The sequence below is a fragment of the Aotus nancymaae genome, unplaced genomic scaffold (genome assembly GCF_030222135.1).
Source record: "Aotus nancymaae isolate 86718 unplaced genomic scaffold, 86718_ANA_hifiasm-v0.15.2.pri h1tg000010l, whole genome shotgun sequence".
Lineage (NCBI taxonomy): Eukaryota > Metazoa > Chordata > Mammalia > Primates > Aotidae > Aotus > Aotus nancymaae.
In genome coordinates this window covers 64,112,217-64,135,558 of record NW_026988421.1, presented here as the reverse complement: position 1 = coordinate 64,135,558, position 23,342 = coordinate 64,112,217, and the positions used below count along the sequence as shown (strand labels likewise).

Genomic DNA, 23,342 nt, shown 5'->3' with positions numbered 1-23,342 from the left:
AGTGAGCCGAGATTGCACCACTGCACTCTAGCCTGGGTGACAGAAGGAGACTCCATCTCAAAAAAAAAAAAAAAAAAAGAGGGAAAATAACTAACTTAAGTTAATATCTTCAACCAGGCACAGTGGCTCACAACTGTAGTCCTAGCACTTTGAGAGGCCGAAACAGGAGGATTCCTTGAAGCCAGGAGTTTAAGAGCAACCTGGGCAACAAAGGGAAACCCTGTCTCTATAAAAAATTTTAAAATTAGCTGAGTACAGTGGCAAGTGCCATTAGTCCCAGCTACTGAGGAGGCTGAGGTGGGAGGATCCTTGGAGCCCAGGAGTTTAATACTGCAGTGAGCTATGATGGTACCACTGCACTCCAGCCTGGGTGAGAGTGAGACCCCGTCTCTTAAATCAACAAAAAAGAATGTCTTCATCTTCTGTGTTACATCTAGTTCTTCAAATCTGATACTCTTGAAAATAGGAGCTCTCTGCTGCCTTTGAGAGCTGTGGGAGATTTTGGGAACAGCTTCTTTAATAGTTGCCACAACCTCTGTTGTCTTATATTGGCCATTCACATTGATGCGTTCACATTGATGCGTTAGCTGTTGCAAGTCTACTAGGATCCCAAGAAGAGTTGATATTAAAAACAATTAAGGGGCCAGGCATGGTGGCTCACACCTGTAATCCCAGCACTTTGGGAGGCTGAGGCAGGCAGATCACCTGAGGTCAGGAGTTCAAGACCAGCCTGGCCAACATGGTGAAACCCCTTCTCTACAAAAATACAAAAATTATCCAGTTGTGGTGGTGCATATCTGTAATCCCAGCTACTTGGGAGGCTGAAGGGAGAGAATCACTTGAACCCAAGAGATGGAGGTTGCAGTGAGCCGAGATCATGCCATTGCACTCCAGCCTGGGTGAGAAAGTGAGAGTCCATCCCAGAAAAAATTTAAAAATTAAAAAAATAAAGATTTAAGGAAGTATAATTTCAAACATGAGAACATTCTGCTAACACCTGCAAGGCAGAAATGAAGTCTCATCTGACTTTCTTTTAGTAAAGGTTTAAGATTAGCAGTGAGAAAGCCATGCAACCACAGGCTTTTCAAGTTGTTAGAGTCTCGTTCCCGGGAATGTGTATGAAGTGGAAAAGAACCTGTTTGGCAATACTTTCAGTCACCTCCGTTAATCAGTCAGAAACATCATCTCATCTGACCACCTCTCTCTGTGTTGCGCTTGATCTACTTCAGCTGCCGCCTAACTACATGATTCATCGCATATCAGTCACTCCTAACTAAGGGCCTTTTCACCGCTGTTGATTTCCCTGGAGCTCCCTTTCTTCTCCTTCGTCTAGTTACTTTGTTTGTATCCCTCAGGACTCACTTAAACCTCACTCATATCAAAAAAGCTTTTCCTGCTTCACCACCTCTCCACCCTAAATTAGATCACATTTTTGTTACCCATTTCCAAAGCACTCTGTACTTTTTTTTCAGATCACTTAATTACATAGTCATCTCATTGTTAAATACGTAACTCTCTGCAAACACTCCATGAGCACTTGTATGAGAGAGTGTTGGGCTTGCCATTATTTCCATAGTGCCTGGCAGAGACTTAGTAAAAACCAGATTTTCAGGAAATAATGTTGAGTTAGTAAATATCAGATGTGAACGAAAGCCTAGCAAATGTACACATACATGTTGATGCCCACTCCTTCTCCAGCTCTCTGTAGCACCTTATGGCCTAGTATATTAGGCACATTTTGGGGTATCAGCCCCACTTTCAACAATTCCATCGTCTCCAGGATTTTCCCACTCCACTTCCCAAACATACGTGAGAACTCCTAAAAGTCACATTTGTAAATTTGAAATTCGAGTTAGAGATAGACCAGTATACTTAAGCATGAAACATTCCTCATTAGCTGTTTTAAAAATGAAAAGATACCACAAAATTGAGAATTATCATTTATGTCTCATAAGTTGCTTTTAAAAAAACTTTAAGAAAACCTTAATTAACTTGGTGACCAGAAAAAACAAAACAACAACAACAACAACAAAACACTTAGTGCTGCAGGATTTAACACACAACCTGACTTAATGGTTTCTCTGTGGTTCTCTTAAGAAACTTGCCAGGCGCAGTGGCTTATGTGTTTAATCCCAACACTTTGGGAGGCCAAGGTAGGAGGACTGCTTCAGCCCAGGAGGTCGAGACCAGCCTGGGCAACATAGTAAGAGACCCTGTCTTTACACACAAAAAAAAAATTTTGGAGGTGGGGGCAGAGTCTCACTCTGTTGCCCAGGCTGGAGTGCAGTAGCTTGATCTTGGCTCACTACAACCTCTGCCTCCTGAGTTCAAGCAATTATCGTGCCTCAGCCTCCCGAGTGGTGGGGATTACAGGTGCCCACGACCATGCCTTGCTAATTTTTGTATTTTTAGTAGAGATGGGGTTTCACCATGTTGGCCATGCTTATCTTGAACTCCTGACCTCATGTGATCCGCCTGCCTTGACTTCCCAATGTGCTGGGATTATAGGCACAAGTCACTGTGCCCAGACTAAAAAATTTTTTTAATTAGCTGGGCATGGTGGGAAATGCCTGTAGTCCCAGCTACTCTGGAGGCTGAGGCAGGAAGATCACTTGAGCCCAGGAGGCGGAGGTTGCGGTGAGCCGAGATCGTGCCATTGCACTCCAGCCTGGGTAAGAAGAGCAAAACTCCGTCTCAAAAAAAAAAAAAAAGAATATATATATATATGTGTATATATATGTATGTATATATATGTGTGTATATATATGTATGTGTATATATGTGTATATATATGTGTGTATATATATGTATGTGTATATATGTGTATATATATGTATGTATATATATGTATGTATATATGTGTGTATATATATACACACACACATATATAATTAAAAGTTTACATATATATATATTATACATACATATACACTTTTTCCATGATACCCAATGAGAATGAGCTTATCACTTATACAATGGCTTTTTGAATGGTCAGAATTAAAATGGATTATAAGATTAAGCCAGTCAAAGAAGGGATGGGTCATCATAAAAAAGGATATCAACTGGGATTTGAACTCTGGAGACTGAAGTATAATGTGTTACTAATTTTACAGATAGTGTCCTCAAAATTCAGGTTTTTAGTGTAGGCAGAAATTTGAGAATATGCAACTTAATAATTTAGCTCAGTTCATCCAGGTAAAAGCAGATATAACGCTAATTGTTTTATCATTCTAATATAATAGACCTCTGTTTCTCTCAGTTAAACTCTTCAGCTTTTGTGAAGCATAGCAAGACTTTTAATGATGGATTCCTTGAATATGGCCATTTTTCTAACTGTGGCACAATTGGTTTTTTTCATATCTTTTTTTTTTAACTTCTGCCTGTACACCAATGATTTTTTCATATATTGCATCTGTGAAATTGTTCCTATAGAAAACTTCAAGTAGTAACTATTTTTAACAACATTGCCTCCTGGTTATAAACTAGCAGTTTAACATATAATTGCCTGCCTAGGTTTTCTCTTTTTTCTTTTTATTAGGAATATATATGTATACTTATAGTTAGTCTCTAATCATGGGCTTGTTAAATCATTCATAGAAACAGTAAGATAGAATTTTTTCATGACTATAATCATGCCAATAACATACATCTATATAGAGTAATTTTAAAACCCTCTAGCCTATGTTGTGATCTTGGTGTTGTCCTATTATTTCTTCAAATCCCAGGTCCCTCTAGGCAGTAGCTATTATGCCTACTTCAAAGGTTATTATGAGACTCAAATGAGAGAGTGCATTAGAAACATTTTGTACATTATTATCCCTCAACCTATTAATTTGTGCTCCATACATAGTAACTTCAAGTCTTTTTTTTTTTTTTTTTTTTTTTTTTTTGAGACAGAGTTTCACTCTTGTTACCCAGGCTGGAGTGCAATGGCACGATCTCGGCTCACCGCAACCTCCGCCTCCTGAGTTCAGGCAATTTTCCTGCCTCAGCCTCCTGAATAGCTGGGATTACAGGCACGTGCCACCATGCCCAGCTAATTTTTTGTATTTTTAGTAGAGACGGGATTTCACCATGTTGACCAGGATGGTCTCGATCTCTTGACCTCGTGATCCACCCGCCTCAGCCTCCCAAAGTGCTGGAATTACAGGCGTGAGCCACAGCACCCAGCGGTAACTTCAAGTCTTATAGTTTATCCCTACTGCTTCTGTTTCTGTAAACTTTTGCAGAAGTTTGATTTTTACAGGGAAAGAGTGTTTATAATTCAACTTTCCATGCTCTAAGCATAGTTCCACTCTTGCCCATCTCTTTTATTTCTCTTCTTATAATTATGCAAAATGTGCATATGGAGAGTAAAAAGGGAAGGATTAAGAGAATTTCTTACTTGGAGTTTTTCTTTCCTTTCTCAATCTTATTTTTTGTTGTCTTTGTAGAATACAGAACAGAAGCAAATGTGGCCACAAACTTATTATTTGTAGCTTTTGTTCACTATTTATATTGTTACTATTATTATTAATAGCAGCCAGCATTTACTGAGCTCTTAGTATGTGCCAGGCATTCTACTACCATATTTCATTGAATATAAAACACAAACATTGGATTGCTACACCATTATTTTGTTAATCACTAAGAAAGAAAAAAATGCCGTTGAGCAAACCCATGACAAAAATGCTTTACACTAACAATGTTTAGTTAATATCTATTAAAATACCCCATTAGGACTGCACTTGGTGGTTCACACCTGTAATCCCCCTACTTTGGGAGGCTGAGGCAAGTGGATCACTTGAGGTGGGGAGTTCAAGACCAGCCTAGCCAAAATAGTGAAACCCCATCTCTACTAAAAACAAAAATTAGCCAGGCATGGTGGTGGACACCTGTAATCCCAGCTACTCAGGAGGCTGAGGCAGGAGAATCGCTGGAACCCGGGAGGCGGAGGTTGCAGTGAGCTGAGATTGCGCCACTGCATTCCAGCCTCCTGGGCAACAGAATAAATGATACTCCATCTCAAAAAAAAAAAAAAAAAAAAAAAAGAAACTCCATTAGGCTTAGATTTTTATTTTATGGCATACTTGTACATACATATAAACAAAACAAATAAATTAGTCTAAAATTTCTTCATACTCAGGATCCAACCCTTCTGAATTTTTTTTTACTCTGAATCATGCAAGTCTGTGTTTTTCCATACAATATTGTTCTCCAAGCCATCAGGAGCATTTGTGGTGCAGCATTTCTGAAAAGAACAATCCATTGTTAGTTGAGATTTTCTTCCAAGCCACTGACACTCATTCTGCAAGCTCCGATATACTTGTATGGTCAGTGAGAACAGTACCAACTGCTCCTTGGCCAATAGCAATTTTAAGAAGCATAGTGATTTCAGAGATATTAAAATGTAAAAAAAAAATAAAAGGAAATGCATCTTAGGGAAGATGAATTAGAACTACAATTATTCCTCGATTCTTATCTCCTAAAATTGGGGCTTTTATATGGTTTCACATCTATTATCTAACTTAACCCTCACAGTAATCTCAAAAGAGAGGTACTGCTTTTATACTGACTTTATAGATGAGGGAACCGAGGTTCAGAAAGGTTAAAAATTGCCCCGAAGTACACAGTTGGTACATGACCAAGATAAAAAACCAAACCCAAGTCTGCCTAACTGCAAATCTTATATTCTTGCCACTGTACCAGCTTCATTTATATTCCCCAAATAATGAACAACTTTGATATGGATGCAAGAAGAATCCTTTCCAGAGAGCCAAAGCAGGGAATAGATAGTGCTGCAAAAAGTATTTCCCAGGACCTACCAAGCTGGAATTTTAGTGAGTGAAGACTAAATGAAAGGACTCCTACAGATACCATCAGCTGAGTATGGATCCTTCAATTCACATTTCTAATTTAGATAAGTGGATCTGTGTTTTCATCTATAGTCTTATTTTCATAATTTGCTAAAGTGTGACTATAATGATTTTCAGACATCTACCCGGATTTGAACTTTATGAAAATTGAAGATAAGGTATTATTTTCTAAAATTAAGTGACAGAAGAAGGGGAACCTTACTGATAAGACTTTTTGGTTTTCACTTGAATGAATAAATGTACCTGCCATTTTTACCTAATTTATCCTTCCAGCATAGTTTCAGACTCTGGGGTACAAATTGTTTTGGCCTACGAAGTCTGACATTGCCTATCCTGCCAGCATGCTTCTTGACTGACTTACCCACTTTTTTGTTTGTTTTAGTCTTTTAGATATGAGCTGAATATTATTGAGAACTTTATATATAACTGGACTCAGGCAAAGGAGCAAATGGAGCTTCATAGCAGGGCCCACAGCTAATCATATCCTTGAAAGTTCAAGTGCAGCTTTAGGATTTTCTCCTCTGGGAATAATTATCAATTCTAATGAAGTATCACAATCTCTCCATAGGTATTTAAGAGTATAGACTGGAAAGTGTGTCATGTGCTTCCATTAGATGATTAATACAGAATGGGTAGGTGACTTTCTAAACGAGGCAGAGATTTAACCAGTCAGTCATAATTATTTATTGAGCACATGCAGTGTGGCCCAGCTTTGTGTGTAATGCAGACACAGTAAGCAATACAAGGCTGCTGGGCTTGGTGGCTCACACCTGTAATCCCAGCACTTTGGGAGGCCAAGGCGAGTGGATGACCTGAGCTCAGGAGTTTGAGAACAGCCTGGCCAACATGGCAAAACCCCATCTCTATTAAAAATACAAAAATTAGCCAGGCATGGTGGCGCATACCTGTAATCCCAGCTACTGGGGAGGCTGAGGCAGGAGAATCTCTTGAACCTGGGAGGTAGAGGTTGCAGTGAGCCGAGATTGTGCCACTGCACTCCAGCCTAGGCGACAGAACAAGACCCTGTCTCAAAACAAACAAAAAAACACACACAAGGCAAAGACTCTCACATAGATAGAAATATATAATGTGAGAAAGAGAAAACTATTTTCAAAAAATAAAGGACAGGCCGGGTGCGGGTGCAGTGGCTCATGCCTGTAATCCTAGCACTTTGGGAGACTGAGGCAGGCGGATCACCTGAGGTTAGGAGTTTGAGACCAGCCTGCCAACACGACGAAACCCCATCTCTACCAAAAATATAAAAATTAAATGAGTGTAATGGCTCATGCCTGTAGTCCCATTTACTTGGGAGGCTGGGACAGGAGAATCGCTTGAACCCAGGAGGCGGAATCTGCAGTGAGCTGAGATCACACCACCTCACTGGGTGAGAGAGCAAGGCTTCATATAAAAAAAATAAAGGCAATATAAAGCAAAGCATACTCTTCTGTTAGGTCTAGACCTTACCTACTGTAATAGTGCTGAAGAATCAAGAAAGTTTAATATGTTTTAGAAAAATCAGTAAGTAGGGTGTTTGCACAAGTAGATGAAGGGGAACAACATGCCAGGCAAGGAAAATGACATAAAGACGAGCCTAAATGCTTAGCATAAAACAAGTCTTCTTTTACAACCAAGTCTTGTCCAAACTGATGAAAGTTTCCTTTGGAATACATGTCTAAAATAGATTGGATTCTCCTTACTGTAGAAGGTCTAATGTTTATATTTTATTGTTATGAAAATTGGCCAGGTGTGGTTGCTCATGCCTGTAATCCCAGCACGTTGGGAGGCTGAGGCAGGCGGATCACCTGAGGTCAGGAGTTCAAGACCAGCCTGTCCAACATGGTGAAACCCCGCCTCTACTAAAAAATACAAAAATTAGCCAGGCATGGTGGCATGCTCCTGTAGTCACAGCTAGTTGGGATGCTGAGACATAAGAATTACTTGAACCCAGGAGGAGGAGGCTGCAGTGAGCCAAGACCACACCAGTACACTCCAGCCTGGGCAACAGAGCAAGAGTCTGTCTCAAAAAAAAAAAAAAAAGAAATTAAAAATAAATGAAAAAGATATTGACTTGGTTTCTAATTTTTCTTTTTTTCTTTTTTTGTGAGACAGGGTCTCACTCTGACCCAGGCTGGAGTGCAGTGGCATGATCATAGCTCACTGCAGTCTCGAATTCCTGGACTCAAGTGATCCTCTCAACCCCTGCCTCTCAAGTAGCTGGGACTATAGGCACACGCTCCCATGACCAGCTAATTTTTAATTTTTTGGAGAGTCAGTGTCTCACTATGCTGCCCAGGCTGTTCTAGAACTCCTGGCCTCAAGCAGTACTCCTACCTTCCCTCCAGAAGTGCTGGGACCACAGGCGTGAGCCACCATGCCTGGCCTTTATTTCTTCATTTTTATTTTTATTTATTCAGTTACTCACAATAATGAGGAGATAATCAACTATGGATCACTAAGCCCAAAGTAAATCCTGTATCTTAATTATTATTATTACTTCCTAACAGCTTTTCACATTGGTTACTGCTTTCCACAATTTGCCATATCTTTAGGAAAAATCAGCATATCAAGTCTGGTATAGGGGTCTTTAGGTGTTGAGTATATGAACAAGCTAAATTTCCAGCTCTCTTAAGATTGCTGATAAGCTGTCAGCAATGCTAGGACAAAAGGAGTGTGGGAATGTATTGTGTTAATATTTCATCTAGGCAGTAGATCCCAGAGTGCTCTTCGTTGGAGTTGCAGGAAAGCGAACTGACACTCAGGTGAGAGAAAATAGCAGGTTGCTTTCCTACTGCAATTAGTCCTTGGTTCTCATCTCCTAAAATTGGAGCTGTTATATTTTGTTCTAACAGACAATCTGTTTCCAAAACTCTTAGGATCTCATATGAAAAGAAGAATGTCCTTGAACTCTGAATAATGTTGGGCTTCTTAAATCTCAGAAGTATGTAACACAAGACTAGGGTTTTTTTAAGTTATTGAAAGCAGAAATTGGATATAATAAGATCTTCTGCTTGCTGAAGAGTTATCCTAAAGGAAAAATAGCTTGAAATTTTTAGCAATTTCATATGGAAACATTAACTTCCTAGATTAGTTGGAATATTAAATAGCAGTTATATTGTTTAGGAATACAAACTTTTGTTTTAAACTATTGAAAATAATAAGGTACTAAAAAAGGGAGGCAGGGCATGGGCTTTAACTGTGGTGCTGATGCTTCCTGTCTCAGGTTAAGTCAGAGGCTCGTGGTGTTTGTTTTATTATTATGTTTCATAACTTGTCTGTTATATGTATTATTATGTATTTGTCAGATACCTCACAATACAATTTTAAAGAGCCCATAATTTATATTTCAAAATTTTGTTTCTAGGGATCAATTCCTAAAATAATGATGAAAAATTAAGTTCAGAAAAAGTTTATCAGAGCAGTATTTATCATAGACAAAAATTGAAACAGCCTAGATGTCTAGTACCATTATTTTAAATCTTGTCTTTTTCAAGAAGGGATTTCAGGAAGCCATAAAAAGTACAGTCAGTGAGACAAAAGCAAAACTTGCTGACAAATTAAAGTTAAAGAGGAAAGTAAAAGAAAGCCTAACTTTCTTTTAAGAAAAGTTAAGTAAGGTTAGTATGAAAAGTGTGTCACAACGTCTCCTATTGTAGAAGTGGCCCACAAACTTGACTGTAAGCTTTCCAGTAACCAGAATAACAAGGAAAACATGATTCACGTTGCCTTTAAAATAAGAACATATCAACTGTTCTGCTACTGAGACCAGAGAGAAATTTCTCTCTACATTAACTGTGTGGGAAAGTTATTTCACTTTTCTCTGTCTATAAAATAGAATAATACTAGTACCTGTTATATAGCAGTGTGAGAATTATCAAAGATAAGTTCCTAGGACAGCACCTGGCTAGCATAAGCACTCAGATATGTTACTGATTAGCCAAAATGAATGGCATTCTCAAACTATACTTATAGAAATCAGTATCATGAAAGTAGATATTAAGAGATAAACATAGAGATATTCCTTGCCTTAGATAGGAAACCCTCCCAACAATAGGACAGAAGTGTTGTGAATTTTCTGGTGTTTTGTCTGTGTTTATTCAATACATATTTATTGAGCTCTTCCTTTATGCCAGGTTTTCTGTTCGATAATTACTGCCAGGGTACAGGTTATTAAGTTGGTGTTCTACCTCAAGCAACTCTAAGTAGTTTTAATCTTGAAGTCATTCTAATGTGTTCAATAATAAATAAAATTAATTGCTACATTTATTGAATCTGTTTTCCTTTTTTTTGAGGCAGGGTCTTACTCTGTCACCAAGACTAGAGTGCAGTGGCACGATGTTGACTCACTGCAACCTCTGCCTCTCAAGTTCAAGTGATTCTCTTGCCTCAGCCTCCCGAGCAGCTGGGATGACAGGCACCCACCACCACACCCAGCTAATTTTAGTATTTTCAGTAAAGACAGGGTTTTGCCATGTTGGCCAGGATGGTCTCGAACTCCTGGCCTCAAGTGGTCCTCCCACCTCGGCCTCCCAAAGTGCTGGGATTACAGGTGTGAGCCATCATGCCTGGCCCATTTATTGAATGTTAACTGGGCATCAAACCCTGTACTAATTTATTTACATATTATCCCATTTAATCCTTACAACAACATTTTGAGGTCACGAATATTATCTCCATTTTTTGGTGAGAAGGTTTTGAAGCCTTGGAATGGATAAGGCACTTCCTTGAAGCCACAGCCAGCAAGTATGGGTTCAGGCCAGAATTGTGAATTCCTGATTGTGAAGTCCATATTCTTTCACCTCAATGTATTACCTTCTGTGGAATGAAACCAGAACATATCAAACCCTGAAACCTTTTGTTCCAAATCTAAAATATTTTTCCCTGACACCTTCAGTCAAATATTTCCTGATTGCTATTATCTTGTAATAAATTCATGCATCAGTCTTATTATCTTCGTAGTTTTGGCTGTCAGGCTGGAGGATTAACCTTTTCCTGGTCTGACTGTTCTGATTTGTACTCATCATTTAGTCAGTTGATTTGATCACCAACCTGAAATTTTTTCTTAAAAACCATTTTAAAATGGAAGGAGGCCAGGTGCGGTGGCTCACGTCTGTAATCCTAGCACTTTGGGAGGCTGAGGCAGGTGGATCACCTGACGTCAGGAGTTTGAAACTAGCCTGGCCAACTTGGTGAAACTCCATCTTTACCAAAAATACAAAAAATTAGCCAGGCATGGTGGCTGGCGCCTGTAATCCCAGCCACTCAGGAGGCTGAAGCAGGAGAATTGCTTGAACCCTGGGAGGCAGAGGATGCAGTGGCCATCATGCCATTGCACTCCAGCCTGGGCAACAAGAGCGAAACTCCATCTCAAAAATAGGATAGGACAGGAATGTTTGGATTGGAAGTAGAAAGCTCTAGCAGTTGAGTTTGGTAATCTATAATCTTATGGACCAAGACTCTAATGATTTGTTTTGGCCCTTGCTGAGGGCAGTAAACTGTGTTGCCTCTGTTCCAAATTGTGAACCTTCTTCCCCAGTTTGCCAGCTAGTCAAAAGACAACCTTACTAGTGTTTGCAATAAAGATGCCTCTTCAAAGATCAAGAAAATTCAGGCTCCCTGCAGTCTGACCTGGGACTCTTTGGTGTCCCTTGTCAATTGCAGTAACAGATTTCAATTCAAACTATGAAATGTGTATGTCATGCTCACTGGGTAGGTTTATGGTGGACAACTTTGCCTGTAATCATTTTTCCTTTAGATAGGCATAACACAGTTATTCTGAGACTCCTTATAGTAGCGTCAGTGGCATGGTTAGGACCTCAAAAGCCACATACTATTAGATTCAAAAACACAGATGTGTTCAGCTCAGCAGCTTGAGATCACTATGCAACCTTGCATTGCACAGTTCAGGTACTAGAAAAAGCCTATCAAGAAATTTATCATTCTTTTAAAAAAAAATTTTTAATGGAGATGGGGTCTTTGATGCCAAAGCTGGTCTTGAACTCCTGGGCTCAAGCGATCCACCCATGTCAGCCTCCCTAAGTGCTATAATTATAGGCATGAGCCACTGCACCTAGCCCCCAAAATTTATCATTCTGAAAACTTGTATGAGGAGAGGATTTACTCTAGGGGATGGACAGAGTCTCTTGAAAGATAACTGTATGATAGAGAAGAACACTGAAGTTTACATTTATTGGATACATTAACCTCAAAAGTCCAAAAAATGAAGACCCACTTGCAGATACTGATTTCTTTTTCCTTTTACTATGTTTCTAACCTTACTTTTGGCCTTTGTTCATAATACATGTTTTCTTCCTTTCCTGGCTTCCCATCCTTAAGTCATTTCATCTAGATACATGCAGACCATCTGTCCTTCCAAAACAACGAGGGACAGGGGTGGGAACAAGAGGCACAGTGTGAACTGAAAGCCAGGAAAAACCTTGCAGTTTGTTGGCTCCTCTTGGCCTACCCTGCAGCCCCCTGGAGAACAACAGGGAAACAACAGCTTGTATCCATTTGAGAAAGTGGCATTGGCTGCCGAAGGGGAAATGTGAGGCTGTTAAGCTCTTCCTAGACACGGAAAAACAATGCAGATGGTGGGTGGTGTGCTGGAATGCACACATGCTGTGCCTCAGGATCAAACACAGTGGAGGTTTTTAATTTTCATTGAAGTAGAAATCAGAGGTTCCAACATTAGTGGAAAATAGGTTGGATAAAATAAAATATAAGCCAATAATTTGAATTGCTTCCAAATATGCAATTAGAACTTTTCTACATTATGATAATTTTGTAATAGCCTATGTCTTTCTTCAAAAGATCCTCCCATGACCTTGGGGATTGATTACATGCATATGGCACCCCAGGAGTGCACCCACAGGATTGTCCCAGCTTAAGATACCAGTTGAGTATCCGTTATCTAAAATGCTTGGGACCAGCAGCGTTTCAGATTTTTGGATTATTTCAGAGTTTGGAACATTTGTGTTACACTTACTGGTTGAGCATCACTAATCCAAAAATCCAAAATTCAGGCCAGGTGCTGTGGTACCTGTAATCCCAGCACTTTGGAGGCTCAAGGCTGGCAGATAGCTTGAGCTCAAGAGTTCAAGAACATCCCAGGCAACATAGGGAGACCCCCATCTCTATAAAATAATGCAAAAACTAGCCAGGCATGGTGGTACATGCCCATAGTCCCAGCTACTCATGAGGCTAAGGCAGGAAGATCACTTGAGCACAGGAGATCAAGGCTTCAGTGAGCTGTAATTGTGCCACTGTCATCCAGCCTGAGTGACAGTCCGAGACCCTGTCAAAAAAAAAAAAAAAAAAAAAAATCCAGAATGCTCCAATGAGCATTTCCCTTTTGCATGATCTTTGAGCATCATGTTGGTGCTCAAAAAGTTTTGGATTGCCGGACACAGAGGAGCGTGTCTGTAGTCCCAGCTACTCAGGAGGCTGAGGTGGGAGGATCACTTGAGCCCAGGAGTTCTGGGCTGTAGTGCACTAAGCTGATCAGGTGTCCACACTAAATTCAGCATCAATATGGTGACCTCCCAGGAGCAGGGGATCACCAGGTTGCCTAAGGAATGGTGAACCAATCCAGGTCAGAAACGGAGCAGGTCAAAACTCCCGTGCTGATCAGTAGTGGGACTGCGTCTGTGAATAGCCACTGCACTCCACCCTGGGCAACATAGTGAGATCCAATCTCTTAAAAAAAAAAAAAAAGTTTTGGATTTTGGGGCCGGGCGCAGTGGCTCACACCTATAATCCCGGCACTTTGGAAGGCCAAGACGGAGGGATCACCTGAGGTCAGGAGTTCGAGACCAGCCTGGCCAACATATAGTGAAACTCCATCTCTACTAAAAATACAAAAATTATCTGGGCATGGTGATCCATGCCTGTATTCCCAGCTACTTGGGAAGCTGATGCAGGAGAATTGCTTGAACCTAGGAGGCAGAGGTTATAGAGAGCCAAGATCGTGCCACCGCGCTCCAGCCTGGGTGACAGAAGGAGAGTCTGTCTCTCAGCAACAACAGAAAAAAAGTTTTGGATTTTGAAGCATTTCAGATTTGGGGTTTTGGGATTAGCGATGCTTAACCCTGCATACACTTGACCCCTACAGCCACATAATGTCTAGCTGTTGCCCTTGAAACTTTAACCCTAATGAAGGTCCTTGAGATACTACCTTCAAAGTTCCCTAGCCTTAGCATAGTAGGTCTTTAGTTAATAAAGTTTGAACAAATAAGACATTAGTTCAAGTCTGTTTCCATTAGCAGTTTTGTGTGTAAAGAAAAACAGCTTTCGGGCCGGGCGTGGTGGCTCATGCCTGTAATCCAAGCACTTTGGAGGCCAAGGTGGGTGGATCACCTGAGGTCGGGAGTTCAAGACCAGCCTGACCAACATGGTGAAACCCCGTCTTTAAAAAGAGAAAAAAGAAAAACAGCTCTCCATGGCTTCCTCCAGCCATGTTTAAGACCTTAGAAATAAGGCAGTCCTACCTCAGAAGAGCCTAAAAACCTAAAAGTAGATGTGCCACCCAAAATCAAATTACAGAGCTGAAGTAGTAAGCTTTGAAGTGGCCATACTACATGGACAAGCAGAAGTTGATGGTTTTTAAGTGCTTTCAGATTCCAATCACTTAAAAATAATCATAATAGAGCCCATTACCAAAAGACAAGTCTGAGTTTTCAAAGAACATTAGTAAAAAATGCTAATCTGAGCATTGGAATTGTTGCTTGGGCATCGAAATTGCACTGGAAATTGACCTTACTATCTGAAACAACAGAGGCGAGGCCTTGTGCCACACATTTTATAAGCCTTGAGCAAGCTGCAGCTGCTGCCAGTGTTACAAGAACGTTTTCAACCATGAATCCTTCTGGTGAGATAAGACTGAAAATTCTTCTAATTCCAACATATGGGATTGCCCCACAGCTGTGAAACCTTCCAGATAAGGACAGAATGAACACTCTTAAATCATTGAAGTCTGGCATGGAGAGCAGGGAGCACAGCCTTCTTTCACATGCCTTGAAGACGCCCATAGATGCACTTTTACCCAGGTATCATATTTCACTGAAAATCTGATTTAAACATTGCAAAAAGTATGCCTATTTAGAAATTTTTGTCAGTCCTCCACTTTGTTTCAGGATGGAAAATTGAGCCATTAATCAAACTTAACTTGAATCCTGAAAACTTCTGGTATTGTCAAAAATTAATCAGCTCTGTAGAATGATGGTGTGACAAACATGAAATATTGAGTGGTTGCGTTGAAAAAGAGGCTTTCACTTAATATTGATGATGTTCATTTCTTTGGACATAGTTTTGCTTCTCATTTAAATGTGACTAAGCCCCATGGCTGTATAAGTTTATTCAGAACAACACAGTGCTGTCCTACAGAAAGCAGATGTACTACTGCTCAGAAGTAGGAAATGGTGCGGTGTTGAGAGATAGTCTTTGGACCCAAATAGGGCTGAGTTCAAATCCCAGCTCTGTCACATGTAGCTGCATGTTACCTCAGTTTTCTCATCTGCAGAGTGGAACTAATAATAGCTACTCCATAGGCTGTTATACTGATTAAACAAGGCCAGGCACAGTGGCTCACACCTGTAATCCCAGCACTTTAGGAGGCCAGGGCAGACAGATTGCTTGAGTCCAGAAGTTCGAGACCAGCCTGGCAACATAGTGAGACCCCCATCTCTATTTTTTAGAAAAAGTAATTAAAACAAAGAACATGTGTGTGAGGTACCTGGCCCATAGTACATGCTCAGTAAATGGTCGCTGTTAAGCCAGGCATGGGACTCATGCCTGTAATCCCAGCACTTTGGAAGGCCGAGGCCAGTGGATCACCTGAGGTCAGGAGTTTGAGACCAGCCTGGCCAACATGGAGAAACCCCATCTCTCCTAAAATTACAAAAATTAGCCAAACATGGTGGTGTGCGCCTGTAATCTCAGCTACTCAGGAGGCTGAGACAGGAGAATCGCTTAAACCTGGGAGGCAGAGGTTGCAGTGAGCCAAGATGACGCCATTGCACTCCAGCCTGGGTGATGAGTGAAACTCTGTCTTAAAAAAGGAAAAAAAAAAAGGTCACTGTTATAGGTTGGTACAAAAGTAATTGTATTAAAATACAGTTCTATGTCTTGCTCACTGACACAGTCTCACCACTGAGGAAACAAATTTAGGTGTCTATCAACTTACAGAGCTAGCTGAAGAAATGAGAACTGAAAGAGAATTCACTCTTAACTTTCTTATTTCATGTCTTATATGTAAGTCCTACCTCTATCGATGTCCTAACATTTTATTGCTATTTTGGGGAAAACTTGAAAATATATTATTCTTCTTTAAAATTATACTCTCAAACCTTTATGAATTTTTTAGAAATAAATATTATCTTTAAAGCAAAATTAGGAATGCCTCTGTTTTCAAGATAATCAGGATAGCAGGACATTTTGGAATCTGGGTCTGTTTAGTAAATGTTATCAATCTGTACCATTAACCATAAACATCCAGAGGCTAGGAATACCTAACTTACTGGGAATGCAGCCCAGCAAGTCCCAGCCTCATTTTTCCTAGCTCTTACTCAAGATGACATTGCTCTGGTTGGACTGTCTCTGACAATAGTAAGTGGCAGATCTGGGATAAGAACCTAGATCTTCTGTTTCTTCGTTTTTCCATATCTTACTGAGAATTGTAGCTCAAAAATACAGTCCCAGTCATCAGCTATTTTCTGCCATCAAACACAGCTGATCATTTCCTGTTCCACGTCGAAATACTTTCCGTTGACCCCAGGAACACTCTTTCTGTTTCCCTCGCAGTTTGAACGCCATGACCCTGTGGATGGGAGAATTACTGAGAGGCAGTTTGGTGGCATGCTACTTGCCTACAGCGGGGTGCAGTCCAAGAAGCTGACCACCATGCAGAGGCAGCTCAAAAAGCACTTCAAAGAAGGAAAGGTAGGTAGCTTTGGCTGGAGGAAGAAAAGAAACCATGGGAATGTTTGGTTATTATGTAATATAAAGGTACTAACATAATGATGAGAATGTTTCATGAACCAACAATTACACCTAATTCATTTCTGGTACCTGAGGTCCAAAGGGAGAAAAGAAATAGGCAACAGGTGAGGAAGAGGAGAACATCCAGAATCACCCCAGGTTTTTTTTTTCAGGAAAAGGTGGCACAAACTGAGATTGGGAATTTTAAAAGAAAGACTGGTTTATATGGGAAAATAAAGAGTTCAGTCGTGGACATCTTAAATTTAAGATGCCTGTGGGCTAAAGTAGAGATGGTTGGCAGGCAGCTGCATATTCTCATTACCTCAGAGGTCTGAGATAGATTTGGGAATCATCAACACATTAGAATTACAACCATAAAAATAATTGCCCAAAGAGGATGTTTTGCAGAAAAGAACTGTGGGCCAAGGACAGAATCCAATGGGACACAAACCTTTAAGCAGCTCAGGAAGCAAATCTAGAAGAAATGATTAGAGAATACCTAAAGAAGCAGGCACAGTGGCTCATGCCCGTAATCCCAGCACTTTGGGAGGCCAAGGCGGGTGCATCACTTGAGGTCAGAAGTTCAAGACCAGCCTGGCCAACATGGTGAAATTCCATCTCTACTAAAAATACAAAAATTAGCAGGGCATGGTGGCATGCACCTGTAATTCCAGCTACTCGGAGGCTGAGGCATAAGAATCACTTGAAACCAGGAGGCAGAGATTACAGTGAGCAGAGATCACACCACTGTACTGCAGCCTGGGCAACAGACTCCATCTCAAAAAAAACAAAACAAACAAACAAAAAAAACAGAGAATACCTAAAGTATTCTTTAGAATAGAATAGAGTAGTGAAATCAAAGCCAAGGAAGTAGAGGGTTCAAGAACTGAGGGATCTAAGGTGTCACATATAACAGAGAGGATTCTGTAAGCTAAAGGTGGTTAACATCCATCGGTTTCGGTGAAATGGCAGTAATTGGTGACCTTTGAGAGGGGTGTTTCATTAGAGTGGTCTAGTTGGAAGACTTATTTGATTAAAAATACAGAAGCAGAGAAAGGAGAGAGGTGGAAGAAGAGGAGGCGCTGGAAAGTGGGAAATCACATAGGCAAATTCTGAGGCAATGTATTAGCCTACTTGGCTGCTGTAACAAAATACCACAGACTGGGGTGGCTTTAATAAGAGAAATTTATTTTCTCACACTCCTAGAGGCTACAAGTCTGTGATCAAGGTGCCAGCTGATTTGGTTTCTGATAAGAGCTCTCTTCCGGCCTTGCAGGTAGCTGACTTTTCAACAGGCTTTCCTCAGTGTGTGTGCATGCAGAGAGAGAGAAATCTCTTTGGTGTTTCTTCTTATAAGAATACTAACCCTCGCAGATTGGGGCCCCATCCTTGTGACCTCATTTAGTCTTGTTATTTCCCCTAAGGCCCCATCTCCAAATACAACCACATTGGGCATACTGGGGGTTAGGGAGGGCTTCAACATATGAATGGAGTGAGGGGTGAAGGGGAGTCACAAACATTCAGTTCATAACAGGCAGGAAAAACAAACCTGGCATGTGTGAAGAACTGAAAGAGGACTAGTTTGGATAGAGGGTACTGAGCAAAAGGGAGAATGGTCTGAGCTGAGCTCAGAGAGGGGTATGAGGACCAGAACATGCAGGACTTTGTAGGGATGGAAGGAGTTTGGAGTTGACGCAAAGTGCAATGGGACACCATTAAAGAATTGTGAGTAGTGAAATGACATGGTTATATCTACGTCTAAAGAGACAACCCTAGCTGTTTTATGGAAGATAGTTTGGAGAAGAGCAAGAATAGAAACAATAAGACTGATGATAAGGCTATTAGAATTTAGGAGGAGATGAGTTAGAGTTTTTTGAGCAGCCTTGAGGTTGAAGACCATGGATTTGTGGAATACTAGCAACACTGCTCTCTAGAGGTACCCTTCAACACCAGCTACACCTGGTGCAAGGAAAGAAAAGATGGTGGCTAGATGTGGTGGCTCATGCCTGTAATCCTAACACTTTGGAAGGTCAAGGCAGGCAGATCACCTGAGGTCAGGAGTTCAAGCCAGTCTGGCCAACATGGTGAAACCCTGTCTCTACTAAAAATACAAAAATTAGCCAGGCATGGTGGTGGGTGCCTATAATCCCAGCTACTTGGGAGGCTGAAGCAGGATAATCACTTCAACCCCGGAGGGTGGAGGTTGCAGTGAGCCAAGATTACTTTTCACTCCAGCCTGAGAGAAAGAACGCAACTCCAGCCTGAGAGAAAGAACAAAAAAAGAAAGAAAAGAAAAGATGGTAGGACTGAGTCAGCATCTGAGAGTGAGATGAACAAATGGAAGCAGATGAGTTAAAAGGTCAGGCCTCATAGGACATGATGGCTTATGCCTGTAATCCCAGCAATTTGGGAGGCCAATGCAGGAGGATCACTTGAGCCCAGAAGTTCAAAACCAGCCTGGGCAAAATGGTGAAACCCTGTCTCCACAAAAAATACAAAAATTAGCCAGGCATTGTGGCACATGCCTGTAGTCCCAGCTACTCAGGAGGCTGAGGTGGGAGGATCACTGGAGCCTGGGGAGGTTGAGGCTGCAGTTAGCTATGATCATGCTACTGCACTCCAGCCTGGGTGACTGAGTGAGATCTTGTCTTTAAAGAAAAAAAAAAAAATTGCCAGGTGCAGTGGCTCACGCCTGTAATCCTAGCACTTTAGGAGGCCGAGGTGGGTGGATCACCTGAGGTCAGGAGTTCAAGACCAGCCTGGCCATCATGGTGAAACCCTATCTTTTAAAAAAATAAAATAAAATAAATTCAGACCTCTAAGAGAACACACACAAAGCAGTGCTAGGGCTAGAACCCAGATCTTCTCATTCCCTGCCCAGTACTCTTCTCACTGGACAATGGCTACCATCTGGCCATGAGCAAGAATCTAACCTGGCACTAAAAATGTTCCATGAGAGACTGCCAAGTGTATTAGTCCATTCTCATGCTGCTAATAAAAATATGCCTGAGACTGGGTAATTTGTAAAGAAAAGAGGTTTGATGAACTCACAGTTCCACATGGCTGGGGAGGCCTCACAATCATGGCGGAAGGCAAAGGAGAAGAAAAGACACATCTTACATGGCAGCAGGCAAGAGAGAAAGCGTGGGCAGGGGAACTCCCCTTTATAAAACCATCAGATCTTGTAAGACTTATTCACTATCACAAGAAACAGCACAGGAAAGACCTACCCTCATGATCAATTACCTCCCACCAGGTCCCTTCCACACACATGGGAATTATGGGAGCTACAGTTTGAGATTTGGGTGGGGACACAGCCAAACCATATCACCAAGGTAATGGTGTGGTAGGCATGAAGATGGAAAGACTTGAGATCAAATTCTGCCTCAGAGGTTTCCTTATTGGCCTCATGAATAGAGAGGCTTATCCTAGATGCTCACTATAAGGGCCCTTCTAGCTTTAAAGATTCAATAATTGAAAATAAGATAGCAGATTCCTATTGCTTGTCCCAGTTTTCTTAGTTAGTCTTTGTGCAAGAAATCTTGCATGCATAGCATTGCCCCAACTTGGTGGAAAGCCCTCTTATCAGCTAGAATTTTTCCTCCTTGTCTTGGATATTGAAAAGTTGAAAGGACCTCTGAACTAGGCTATGGGCTGCAAATGAGGGCAGGCTGGGCTCTGAGAGGAAGTGTCAGCTTCTCTGAACTCAGTCCAGCCTTTTCCCACAGCAAATGTTCTCTTGGCTGTGGGGAAGACTCATCATTAATGGAAAGTGACAGAGAAAAAAACATTTATCTCCCATAGAGCACTTCTGCACTACCTGGTACTTAGCTCATATCTGTTGGAAATTATAATTTCAGAAAATTGATTATGAATGTATAGGTGGATTTTTTAGCCCCTGTGCTGGAAGATTATAGTGTTTGCATTCAGACATACTCCTTTATTTTGACCAGGCTTATTTTTAAAGATTGGTCCAGATATTGATTTGACTTTATCTATCATGATAGGTGAATTCATATTTCATTATGAATTTATACTTAAAAGCAATAAATTGGGCATTGGCAGCATCTCCCTTGAAGTAATAGGGTAATTGAGCATTGACAGGAGTTAACTTAGGATCTGAAGACCTTGCTAAAGAGCTCTGAAATGAAAGGACAAATTTTGACAGATGATGAAAATCCACAGTGTTAAATAACTTTTGGCCCAGAATTTCTAGACTGCGTTAGCAAAGAGATTAAGATTGATTATCCTCTCATGTTGATTAAATAGTTTGTGAATATAGCAATTAACTAAAGTGAGTGTTAATGAAGGGCCTTTGCTCATAAGGTTACCGGCCATCTCTCTAGGACCATTTCCTATAAAAAGGGAATCACAATCTGCCTTCTGATTGCTTCTTTTATTCCACTTTGGATTTGTTAACATGAAAATGTAAGTTTTCATTTGACTGACATTAATCAGTTTCTGTGTGAGATTCTGTATCAAGATATCAAACAAGACCTAAAGGATTGAAGGTCCTTTAGGTGGTATTAAATTTTTGCATATAAATTAATGACCATACAATGTTTCACAGCCATTTTTCTCTTTCTTTCTAACAGCCTTGTTAGATACTGTGCCTTTAAGAATATAGAGACAGAAAGAGAAATTAATGACCCATTCAGAGTCTGGTCTAAAATCCAAGGGTTCCTATTGCAGATCTTGCCTTTTCCATAAGAAAGTGCTTTTTCTCCTAATCATACTTTTCCTCTAAAGCAGTGCTTCTCTACAATAGGATCACTTGAGGAATTTTTAAGGAATGTGGTTGTTGGGGCCCTCTTCAAATCAATTAAATCAGAGGCTTAGTAGCTGAGGCCAGGCATCAGTGTTTTGGGGTTTTTTTTTTTTTTTTTTTAGTCCCTCCAGATTAGCTATACTGCATTATGTTTTGGGGTTTTTAAAACCCTCTGCATGAGAAATTCCAAAAGTGTTTCTTAAAGGGTGTTACAGTTTGGCTGTGTCCCCACCCAGATCTCATCTTGAATTGTAGTTCCCATAATCCCCATACGTCATGGGAGGAATAGGTAGGGGTAATTCAATCATGGGATAGTTTCCTTCATCCTGTTTTCATGACAGTGAGTTAGTTCTCACAAGATCTGATGGTTTTATAAGAGGCTTCTTCAACTTCACTGGACACTCATTCTTCTTCCTGCCACCATGTAAAGAAGGACATGTTTGCTTCCCCTTCTGCCATGATGGTAAATTTCCTGAGGTGCCCCTAGCCTTGCAGAACTGTGAGTCAATTAAACCTCTTTCCTTTATAAATTACCCAGTCTCAGGTATGTCTTTATTAACAGCATGAGAATGGACTAATACGAAGGGTCCCCAGGTAAATCTAATGTGCAGCTAGGCTTGTGAGCCACTGCCCTAGAGATGCAATGCGCCATCAGTGTCTCTAGCTGTTTTATCCCTAAATAATCGTTTGAAGAACTGGGGAACCTGCCATGCTTGACGAAAATTACTCTATAGATGCTCTGAACAACCACCATGTTTTTATTTTACAAAGAGTTTTCTGAGACTTCATAAATGTAATTCACAGTGGTGATCCTCTATGTTTATGAGTGCAGACACTACTAACTAATGATTTCTTAAGGATGAAATTGAAAATTATAATCAGTTCAACGACAGACATTGCTGTGTGCAAGACCCTAAGCCAGGTGCTGTGAAAAAGACCATCCCTTATCCTTACAACTATATATATTTCTTAAGTCTGTAATAGTCTAGTAAGAGAAAAATATGTATGCAAAGATCTCTATAATTCCATATTCACATTTATATTCAATATTTATTGAGCACCCACTATGTGCCAAGCACTCTTCTAAATACTGGGAATGCAATAGTGAGCACACCAGTGTCTGCCTCATAGAACTTAGCATTCCTAGTGGAAGGAAACAGATTTTAAACAAATATAAAGCAAGTCAACTCACTTAGCTTTGAGCTTCTTGAGAGCAGTGCCTTATTCACCTTTGCATGTCCTCTGTATAGTGGTAAATGCTTGTCAAATGCAATGATAAATGTGTTGAATGCTCTATTAAAGGTATGAGAGCTTTTTGGAGCACTAAGGAGGAAGATTCAAGCCAACTGAAGAGAACGAGTAAGATTTCTTGGAGGAAATACCAAACTTGGCCTTAAACGTGGAGTAGGATTTTGACAAACAGAAGTTATAAAGACATTTGCTTTTGCTAAGTGTTTCCTGTTGTAGCCCTATCCCCAACAGCCTTCTGTGTGTATCATTGCTTATTAATACTGCTACTAGCCATTAAGCAGTTAGTACTTATCAAACAGTTCTAATAAAACTATTAGGTGGTTAAGTTTCCATATTATCTGTAGATAATATGTGTAAGCTCTCCTTTTTCACTTATTCTTAGATATTTGAACCACTTTAGTCATCTGTGGAATACCAGATTCTAGAAACTGCTAGCTATAGCCCTTGAAAACTCGTTAACCCCACATATTAGGTGCCCACCAGTCACTATGTAG

At 40.6% G+C, this 23,342-nt stretch overlaps 1 protein-coding gene across 1 annotated transcript in view; it reads left to right on the top strand.

The window, feature by feature from the left end:
* The window catches only part of MICU1 (mitochondrial calcium uptake 1), a 233,556-nt gene that overhangs the window by 173,532 nt on the left and 36,682 nt on the right, over positions 1 to 23,342 (top strand). Inside the window, exon 9 of the mRNA XM_012460264.2 lies at positions 16,653 to 16,790. Within this exon, the coding sequence (XP_012315687.2) occupies positions 16,653 to 16,790 (138 nt within the window). The remainder of the gene's footprint in view (positions 1 to 16,652; positions 16,791 to 23,342) is intronic.